General features: G+C 37.6%; 1 protein-coding gene across 2 annotated transcripts; it reads right to left on the bottom strand.

Moving 5' to 3' along the window:
- Positions 1-937: 937 nt before the first annotated feature.
- On the bottom strand, positions 938-8,741 carry LOC149289291 (MSL complex subunit 3-like). Of its 2 annotated transcripts, none has more exons than XM_089490938.1 (13): positions 8,643-8,741; positions 7,686-7,768; positions 6,881-6,976; positions 6,014-6,120; positions 5,335-5,423; positions 4,686-4,808; positions 4,412-4,572; positions 4,088-4,246; positions 3,735-3,994; positions 3,201-3,310; positions 2,237-2,336; positions 1,551-1,635; positions 938-1,037 (listed from the first exon to the last, which is right to left on the bottom strand). In XM_089490938.1, the coding sequence occupies exons 1-13, from the start codon at positions 8,739-8,741 to the stop codon at positions 938-940; spliced, it is 1,572 nt and encodes a 523-aa protein (XP_089347064.1). The 2 variants fall into 2 exon arrangements, with proteins under 2 accessions (XP_089347064.1, XP_089347065.1); XM_089490939.1 differs by having other exon boundaries at positions 6,032-6,120.
- Positions 8,742-11,433: the final 2,692 nt, after the last annotated feature.

The following is an 11,433-nucleotide window of genomic DNA, read 5'->3' as shown; positions in this document are numbered from 1 at the left end:
TTTTATAGATGAGTAAAAGATTTTTCAACTAAAAGTTAGAAACAGTCATTTTTTTCTAAATTTTTCACCATATTTTATACTTTTTTTAATAGTAAATAATATGATACAATCAAAACAATGTCATCTAAGGAAAGCCCTTCTTGTCCTGAAAAAAACAATATCTAATGTGTGTGGGTTCAGTAAACGGGAAAGAAGAAAATAACAACTAAACACGAGCAGCGCAGAAATTTTAAAACGGCCATTGTCACAAAGGGTACAAAAAGTAAAATCAGCATTTGTCACGAAGGGGTTAAAAGGGTTTGTTCTTCCAGCCCTTCCTGGGTGAAGTCTCCATGTAATATTGTTATTGAGGATCATAGAGTTGGTAAGTATTAAAATGCAGCACTAGGGTTGTTCTGTTGCATTAATAGAAAAACATTGTTTTACAAAAAACTATTTGTGGATTCCCAAATACCTTATAGCGAGACATTTTGAAAGGTTCATAATCCCCCAGGGATGATAAATTTAAGGTGACAGGGGATTGGATTTGATGTTCTCTTAAGAGTCACACAAGTTTTTAAATTTTGCCTGAGTAAGACAAAATATTACAACTTAATGGAAAAAAAATACCCCAAAAGGAATAGACCAATTTCGGTTTTTTTCACTTAAGAAAACAAAATACACCAGAAATAATTAAATTAGCACACATTTAATAGTGGAACCAAGCTCCATTTAAACAAACAAAAAAAAAAAAAAAATCAATGGGGAATGTAACTTTGTGCAGTTGATATATTTTACTTCGTAAAAATATTTTACTCGTCTTGTTTTAACATCTGTTTCTTTATCCTGTTCTTAGAAATTCATTTGGGGGAGCAACATATTTCTGAAGATGTACGCAGAACAGGTAGCACGCAATAGGTACACAAATAAATTTTTATAAAATTGATAGTGAATAAGTTCAGTAAATTGCACGTGGGTTTTTGGTGCTGTAGTAGGCCTCACATGCAGCAACATATGCAGACTCTGGAAAGAAATCCTCATGGTACTCTGCAAGGAATCTGTAATGAAAACAAAAATATTTTCAATATTGCACTACTAACTGATTTTTGTTAAACATTATTTTATCCAGCGACTTACATATGTAGCCACCGACACAGGTCTTTTTAGTCTTCTACAGATTACTGGTAAATGTCCAAATTAGATTAGCATACTTATTACTATAATTATTTTTAAGCATTGTTTAAAAAAAATACAAAGTGACTATACAAAAAGAAACCAAAAAAAAAAAACTTATGTACATTTGAGTTAAGCCAATTCCCCAAATTTCCAAATCAATTTTCCATTAAGCAACCAAACAAAGATGTAACTTAATAGGGGATGTGTAAATAATGTAAATCCATCAGTTGATATGGGGTTTATATTAATCCACATCGCACAGGTAAACGTATGTGTAAAAAAAAATAAAAATGTATTCATCAATGTTAAGTCTAAATTGTATACAATACACCATATGTCTTATACCATCTTTATAATATGAAGAAGCCTACATCATCATAAGATAATCGCATCACCTTAGAAACAGCTCAAAGTGCTTCAACAAAGCTTTCAGGTTTTTCTCCGTAAAGAACATCTTCCCCATAATTTCTGGAAGCTTCACTGTAAATCAAGCAGATCAATAAAACAAAGTTATGAGATCATGTTTAGGTCTCATCATACATTTCCTTTCAGAGATACTACTTCATTCCTCCTTGACTACACATCCAAATTGATTTCTCTTTACCATACATCACTCATTGTTATAACCATATCTCACCCCTCTAATTATATTAAGTCTGCCCTATACTCTTGATCTGACTACAATGGGGATATTAAATGTGATCACTTTTGATAAATATTAGTATGTTATACGGCATTAAATATTTAGATAACATATTTGAGAGAAAAAAAAAAAAAAAAAGGCAGTCTAATGAAAAGCAGTAATCTTCAGCTGTGTAAGAACAGATTGGGGAACAAAACCTACAAAATAACAATAAAAGCAAGGTCTACTTTGTTACATTTAAAAGTATCAAATGTCATCTATAATAAGTTTATCAGTTCTACAAGGAGGTGCGCTTTCTACCAGCACACACGTGTATACATATGTATGTTGATATGCGTTTCCAAATGAAGTACTTTAGTGTTCTGTAATCTTATTAAAACTACTTAACATTAAAAAAAACCCCACTAATTATTTCAGCTGGAATAAAATATTTCTAACCAAACAATCGAAGCAGATGTTGTGATCCGTAAATATAAGACGGAGGAGGTGGCTGATCACTTGAAGGATAATTTTCTGGCATTAGTTTCCAAGACAACACCTACAGAAGGAAAAAGGAATCCATTAGATTGCACACAATGCAATTCTGAGAACATGATCTGTCGTTTTAATATAACTAGAGTTTTTAATCATCAAAATAGTGCTTTTTCAATATAAACCCATGTCAGTTTTGCTCATTTTGGCTTTATGTTTGTGCACATAGAATGTTAATTCGACTTTAATGACCTCAGATGTTATGTGAGATATATATATATATATATATATATATATATAGATAGATATATATACATACAGTTTTTCAAGATGCAAAATCAACTTTGTCCTTGTACATATCTGTAGTGTACAATGTTGCAACTGTACTTCGTTATTGTCATGAAGAAAAAAAAAAACTATAGACACGTTTGTACATAAAAACGCACATGCAGAGGCAAAAAAACCAAAAAAAAATAAAGTGTGTATGTATGTAATGTAATGAAGCTTAAGTTGGAAAAATACATATTAAATAATCTCACCATTACCCAGAAATCCCCAACACATTCCACAATGTGACAACAAACACAGGTATTTCAAAAATACAACTGGGCATTTATCAGAAATATGAAAAGATATATAAACCTACCTCAACAACCAACCACTAAAACAGATCTAAATTGAATATTATGTTAAAAGTAAACATGGTAAATGCACAGCAATGTCTGCTTGTGGCGTTCCGTGTACAACACAAGGTGGCAGCAATGTTGAGCAAACTGCCCTTCTTATTTCCTTTGGACCTTCTCTACAAGGGTGCAGATTTGGAATGATGTACTTACTTACTTACTTGCTTATATAGAATGAATGAAATAAATAAATACAAACACTAACCCCTGTACTGATGCACCGAATTAAAAAAATAAAATTCACCTACCTCATTCAGCTCATTATTTCGACGACCTTCAAATGCAGAAAACACAGAGCTTCCTTCTTTACTAGGAGTTAAAGTAATGGGTGATGAGGATCCACTATGAACAGGAGTTTCTGAAACACAAGAAATGCAGTCAATACATTTTGATGAAACATATAGAAAACAAGTGTGAGTTTAAAGAATTAAGACACAAATCTAATTTAAAGTAAATGAAGAGAGGGGGGGATAAAAACAATAGAGGGAGAAAGTGCTTTTTGAAGCCCAGCACTTTAATCTTGCCACCACCCCTGAGTTCTCATGATGATAGAACCAGCAACACGGCTGTGTCTGAGGTCTACCACAGATATAATTCACCAGTAATTATTTAAATTACTTACTTAAATGACCCACGCAAATTGTGATTTTGTTATTCTTTTTTTATTTTGTACAGTCATGTTTTGTGGAATTGCAAGTTGCCAACTGCTCTATTCATAACACATAACCCCCGCCCAGCAGTTGAGCTGTTGAGCCTCTGTAAATGTTCACAAGACAACCTACTCTTCTCCAAGTGTAAAAATAATTTTGGCATTGAGGTCGGTGTCTCTGGATGCCTTCGCTTGGGTTGTGGAGAAGAACTGCTTTCAGATAGTCGATCACAGCTGGTGCTGTGACGTGTGGAGCGCCTCAAGGACTGCAGGAGATCAGACTCTGTTCTTCGTCTTTTAGGTGTAGCTGGCTCTCCTGTTTGCTGACTGTCTGTTGATTGTGGAGTTGGCGGATTTAAAAGCGGTGGGCTTGGAGATACCTCTTCTTGATTTCTAGAGAAAAGCAAAAAAAAATTAAAAAATGAAACAAAACACAACAGTGATTTATAGCAAAGGGGAACTGATTTAAACACAAACAATACACACCTGTTGCTAAAAGATGCAGTTTCTTTGATAGGAAGAAAGAACTTTGTTGATGTCACTTTCTTAAACTGAGCTTGCTCGTATGGATAGAGAAGTATAAGAGGCAAGGTGTAGTCAAACATTATCCTTAAGCCATCCACCATCTCTTTACAAAGTTCAACACTAAAGTGAAGAATTCAGAGAAACAACAACAAGACGTATCATGATCATGCAGATCTAGTTTACTGATTAAAACCAATGAAAGGAAATGACCTTGTTCACAAAAATAACCTAATATGGCATACCCCCCAGCTATAAATATGTTAAATAAATAAAGATGTATCATACTTTTTCTCAGGCGGCACATAGTGAAGATTCATGTTGACATTTGCAGATGTCTGGTGATGTCTGAATCTTTCATTTGCGGAAAACGCTGCATTGATGGCAAAGTGTTTGACGTAAGATTCGAGAATGGTAATTATGTTGGTCTGACATGGCAGTTTTACCAGCTGGGAAAAAAAAAAAAAAGAAACAAAATGTATTTCTGATTTAGTAGTACGAACAATTTACTAAATCAAGGACCAGACATGTGTTGTAAAAATAAGCCGAAGAAATAACGTACCCGTTTTCTCTTGTTAATGTAGTAGCAATCTTCTTCAAGTTTCTTCTTCAAAACATCAGGAATCTCGATGACAATAGATTTTTCATCCATATCACGTTTTGAGTGGTTATCTTGTTCTTCTTTCTAAAAACATAAAACACATAATTTGCCTACATATCCACTCTCATAAAATGTAGCACCAGCTACTGATGCAAAACCTAAAGGCAAACCAAAGGTCATGGTATGTACATACAGCATTTCGTGGGAGTGCATGATGGCAAACTCCAGGAAAGTACAATTTTTACATGTGACATTTACTGGCGTGCGACATACGTTTTATACATTTTAATTTCAATGTAACAAGAGGCGGCAAAATAACACAGATATCTGCAATTAAAAACGGTAGAAACGGTATGACAAATATTGTTTAAACCGTGAACTACAGGACTTAATTATCCCCTTGACGTGTTCATCTGGTGCCCTCATGTGTGGGTTTCCATTGCGATACATTATTTTAAGTAGTAACACTGCTGTGTCAGAAATTGACAGTTACATATTACATTTCCCTGCAAACTTCTGGCATATATTTGATAAAACAATAATTATACTAAAAAAATAGCAATTAAAACACGTAGTCACATTATACCCAAAGGATTTTAAAATGAAATACCATTTCTGTTTTGTCTTCAAAGTCACTTTCTTCACTTTTTATTTCTTCATCGGTTCCTTCCTCACTGTCCTCTGATGAACTACTTAATGCTACAAGATAAATATAGTAACGTGTTACCTTAAATATTTGTAAAACACATTTGAGCTTTTTTTAGATTTTCAACAAATATTTTGGCCCTGGTCCAGGCAAGTTTAAAACAACTATAGACATTTCAAGTAGTTCTTTCAACGTTCTTCTTTTTCAAAATACAGTAGAAGGTTGCTTGGTTATCCCCGGAGCTTTACAATAATATTTAAAACAATTAAAGGGGAAACAAAACCGTCACAGATTACTCATGAGTGTTTGCTAACACCTATGTTACGTTATAATTTAGTACCCACAAGAAGCCATGTCACAGTACCACACAATGTTCCTCTAGAGGAGTGATGGTGAACTTATTTTGAGCCAATTTAGTGCCACAAAAGAGGCCCCATTGTGGCACGCATGCCATAGGTTGGCAATCACTGCTCTTGATTGTAAGCAAGTCCCTCTTTAGCCAATGTATCAGTTCGTCCGTCAGTCCCTGTTTTAAATGTCCTGCGATCCGTGTAAATTGTTGGTGCTGCATAAAAGGCGATAACGTTCAGATATACACTACGCTCAGAGTAAACATCCGTGTGTGTCAGCTGGACAGAAATACAGATAAGCCGTGACTCACAGCTTTCATCGTTGTCCTCCTTTTCATTTTTTAAAACAGAATCCACTCCCGGCAACCGACACCGCCGCTTCTTCCGTCCCTTTCTTCTCCTACAAACACAAATGCCGGTACGTTTATTTGCATGCCAAGGATAACAAAAAAACAAAGAAAAAAACAAAAACAAAACAGAAGCCATTGTAATACTGAAGGTCTTCAACAGATGGAAAATTGAAAACACAAGAAATATCACAAATAAATGTTTCACTATATCACTCCCAATATTTACAGTGAGAGTTTAGAGCCGCCAACGAGCAAATGCATACAGAGTATACTGATGAACCCCCCCCCCCGATGCATTTGCACGCATGAATGCTTGCAAGAAAAAGAAAAAAAAAGTTAAAGCTAAAACGTAGCTATTGTATGCAATAACTGTGTACCGTTTAAAGTTGTCAACAGGCAAAAATAAGGGTTGTGAAGCTTGAATTTTAGATTCTAATATAAATCTTCAATTCTATTTGGGCTTTCCAATTCGCGGATTTTGAATTAGCAGAAGGGGAAAGGAGGACAGCCATCAGCCCCGATTGGTGAGGTAAAAGATCCACTCATTAAAATCACAGCTACACATTCATTCATAGAAGATCAAGAAGCAGGTATCGTGTCCATTTAAAATGAAGTGTTTTTCATGTGTACACTAGCTGGTTAACATGATCATATTATAGGACCTATGTAAAAGGACAAACAAAAAGAGATGGCAACAGGTCGCAAGGCAAAGCAGTAAAGCAAAGAGCGACAATCACAGTCTAAAGCAGCAGCACAAGCATTTGCCTTTTCTTCTCAAGCGAGCATCTATTTAGCAGACGTGTTTCTTACATGCGAGCCACTGCTTTTCTTGCCAACTTTCGCTGTAATCTCCGGTTCTCATCGGTATCACGAAGAACATGGTCTTCTGCTGCCCATCTATCCCAGCTAAGGTTGCAAAGGGAAACAAAGGAATAAACGTAAACCAAAGCATCACTCAGACATCTACCTTATCCGTAAGGAATGATACGCTCTTCCAATGTAGTTTCTTGATAACTACAAAGACACTCGCAGCTTGAAAGGGCCTCCGTAAGTCACGTGAAGTCTTGCGGGAGTTGTCACACTGAAGAAATTACCTACGACTACCACATTCAAATATACAGATATATATTTAGGCAGTGACATATTTTTAAGGTGTGCTGCCCTAAGCCTGACCAAGGGTCGCACACCTACCGTCCCTCCCCAAAAAATACCCCCCCTCTCAAAAAAAAAAAAAAAAAGCAGTGAGACTGAACACTACAAGGTAGAGATGTGCACTTCCCCAACACAATTCTCTTTAACTACCCCCCGAGGCTTTTAAGCCTTTTTTTGTTAACCAAAGCATCCAAGAACCAACTACAAATTTTGGAAACGTGCCACGGCCCTGCAGAGCCAAAGAGAATCACTATTGGTCCTCATGACATCAAGTAAAGGTATAAGTATAGTAAAGGTACGTTTGGACACATACGTTGTGAACACTCCTAGTGTGGGGGTAAGGGAAGAAGCATCGGAACTGTGCAGCCAATTCTTACGGTCCATCTATGTCATCCAGGTGTTATAAGCTACTTTTCATAAAACAATCAAATGCATTTATGGACAAAAGAACAAAATATTTTACCTTCTGTTCCAACCATTAAAATGGATCAGATATTCTGGGGTCTTCCTGCCTTTGTCATCTTTGTTAACAACTACATCGACAACCTGTAAAGAAATACAATGAAATGTATATATATATATATATATATATATATATATATATATATATATATATATATATACATATATACATATACACATGCATGTTAGCGCCTACTGTAGCACATTCACATTGTTTTGCTAGATAGTAAAAGTAATTGCATCTGAAGCCAATTACGTTTAAACAGAAAAAAAAAAGAAAGATGCTGATTGATTCTCTTTCTTTAAACAAATGATCTAAAATCCTTTATACAATGAGAAAGTCATATACATTGATTTGTTCTGCTTAAACGTGTAATGGGTGATTCATGATGTATAGGTTAGAGCAGAAAGGTACCTGTGCATCACCTACGCAATACAGATGAGGGATGTTAGGGAAACTTTCAGGCTCAAATAAGAAAAATTATTTTTTTAAATTGTTTTGGAACCAGACATTGCCGTATTTTAGTCTAGGATAGTCCTCTCTCGAATCCATTCTTCTTTAATGAAGAACCCATTGCATCAAAGTATTATTGATTTTGATACCGCCATCATATTGCACAGCACTGTACTATGGGTAAACAGGATATAACAAGCTGTGGATAACCTAATAATTTGGACTTACAGCACAAGAAGAGCCCTGTTTAAACAAGTTAATAAATGAGAATGCCCCTAAACAACACACACACACACACACGTGCACATCCATCCATACATACACACACACACTGTACACACACACACACCTCGGTATACAATAACTGACTAAAATAGTCTACGTGCAGAAGCGAAGCCTGACCATTTAAATCAGTTGTCCATCCATCTCCAGAGGCTACTTAAGGATGGAGCCCACAATCAACATTTCAAGCACCCCTTCCCCTCTCCTCACTAATACACACACCTTAGCATCGTACAGCACTTTGGCCTTGGTGGGATCTGGTTCAAAGCAGAGTACTTTCTCTCCTTTATGAAATTTAAGTTTCATTCCCCGCGAGTTCATTTGTTCATCATGGCGAGGTGCAGGAAGCGAAACTCCTGCAGCAGCCACAGCACCGCACTGACCGTAAGGGAAGAGGAAGACACTGCTAGTCAGAGACGGGGCCGCCATGTCTACTATGGGAAAACTAGCCAATCATAGTGAACTGTCTAAAGGGGCTCGCTAATATAAACCAATAGCGTACGATATAAGAAAGTTAACTAGCAACATTAGCCAATCAGTGTCGGCACTGCGGAAGCGACGCCCCACTAGTTCTAAGAGTAAAGTGGTTTTGTTTTCCTGACGTTAGAACCAGAGTATCGTCGATCTTCAAACACTAGAGAAAACCAGGGTTTGTCGCTATCCAGGAGATGGGCGGCCATTTTGCCGGTGGTTGTGATTCACCAGGATGTGGGCGCTATAGTAACATCTGGTTATGCTACTGATAGCTATATTAATATGCACACTGCAGTAGGCTAATTTATTTAGACTACTAACGTGTTGTGTAGGTATAATTTTTTTTTTAAACATATCCTTTGTTTATATTCACATTATTACTTTTTATACCCAGCAAACATTATGAACTCCTAGAAAAAGGGACCTCGGGAAGAAATAGGACTGAGGGATTTAGGTCCCAAAGACGGAACATTTGAAACCTATGGCATACTGGGATGCCCTATTAGCTATTGTGTGGCTAATGGGTAAGATTGTAAGACTTTTCAGGAGGCTTTTTGACATATAGATAACTCATGCGTCCCAAACGTTCCAGATTTTACAGAATTGTGCCTGCTGTCCCATCCTGTGTAGTGGGAACTTATGAGCAGTGTTTCCTCATCTTTTGCATAGAATACAACCACAAAACAAAAGTGTCTTTCTGGCTACCAGACAAAACGATATTATGTCCTGATATGGCGAGGGCATTTCCGACCGTAGGTTTTGTGTCTTATCGGAGCCTGTTGTTTGCGGTCGAACTGAATGTAGAGAATAAGTGTGCTGGACTCATTCAACAAACTCAACCGCTACTCTACTTCAGGACCAGCTCAGCCCTTCTGCTGGAGAAACCGGCCAGTGTTAGGCTTTCATAATGCAACGCCAAATCTACCTTTAGTGAATAAATCCAACCCTAAGGGGAATTTTAGATGTCTAGAGTTAAGAGCAATGGTTTTGTATTTACTAATACTTTACTGCCGCCTTACCACAAGCAATGGTCTGTTCTCTATGCACATACTAATCAATCCAAGAATGCTCGGATCACAAAGCAGGAGCTTAGCTGCAGCTGCAGCGCTCTAGCTTCTACCTCAAGTAAGTACACACAGAATTAATTTGTTCCATTGATTGTGCTTTCCAGATTTACAATTTTCATTTGTGCCAGGGAACGTATTGTAGATAGCATGCATTCATAATACACTGAGCTCAACACGTAATAAGACCTTGAATAGTGCATTATGGTTATACACTCATGTCAAACATTATAACAGCAGACGCATAAATGACTCCCCTATTATATATGCAAACTAAATATGTGTCTAGGGTACTGTGACAAAGTTGTCTGGTTTTTTAAACAAATGCATGCAGGATAGAGCACAGGAATCATTGCATAGGATGCTACACATACTTGGGCCAACCTTGTCGGCTTATGAAGGTTTAGAGCTGTGAGCAACCAAAAAAGACCCATAGATTTGCAAATAATTGACCCTGTTTAACATACACAGCAAATAATCTCTTTCAAGTTCTTTTTGAAGGTCATCACATTTTGCCACGCAAGGGAGGACTAATGGAGGAATAAGTCCGTCTTTCTTGCCTGCTTATGTCGACTCTCCTGCATCTATTCCCGCTCCTACCTCTATTTGAATAACCTGCCTACGTTGCTGAGCATCTGACCAGTACTAACCCTTGGCTTGGCTTACTCTGACATTTGACATGTACTACCATAAACTAGAGCATACTTTACACTGCCAACATGACCCACTAGAAAAGGACATCAGGAGACTTTAAACGCCAGTAATACCAAAAGTATGGTATTGAGGAATAATAAACAGTGTATATTTTTTTTTTCAAATACTTTCTTCAAATTAACCCCTTCAATCCCCTATAGACGTACCGGGACGTCTAGCCTTTCGTGCAGCGTCAGGAACACATCCCTGCCGCTGCACGGGAGAACAGGCTGTCGTTTGACAGCCTGGACCCCCCCCTGCAGCCCGATCCCCTGTAACAACTTGGTGTGTCATTAGCCTTGGGGGACTGAACCACATCCGGGTCAGTGACATTACTGCCGGATGTGCGACACTGGGGGAGAGAGAGAGAGAGAGAGATAGAGACAGAGAGAGTTCGTTTTGCAGAGCTGCAGTGCTTAGTGCAAAACCACATTATATATTGGGGATAGTGTAGTGTTTTAGAAATTGGCCAGGTAGGTACAATGGCGCAACATGTCTTCAGCGCTGAGGAGGCTCATGACTGCCTCACTCAGTCTGATGACGATGCCACTCTGACCGCGTCAGACGCCGAGGCCACTCTGACGGCGTCAGACGCCGAGGCCACTCTGACTGCATCAGATATTGATCCAATATCTGAGGAATCCTGCTGTGCGTCAGATAATGACGAGTCAGAGGAAGACGATGATGGCCAGGGTCCATCTGGCAAAGCCAGGCGTGGAGAGCCTGACTCTAAATATAATTGGGTGCCCCCAAATATGATAGACCCAGTAATCCCTGCTTTT

This window comes from Sceloporus occidentalis, unplaced genomic scaffold (assembly GCF_023333645.1).
Source record: "Sceloporus occidentalis isolate IW3139 unplaced genomic scaffold, rSceOcc1.0.p SCAF_47, whole genome shotgun sequence".
Lineage (NCBI taxonomy): Eukaryota > Metazoa > Chordata > Lepidosauria > Squamata > Phrynosomatidae > Sceloporus > Sceloporus occidentalis.
The sequence above is the reverse complement of the archived record's forward strand: the minus strand, read 5'-3'. Positions and strand labels throughout refer to the sequence as shown.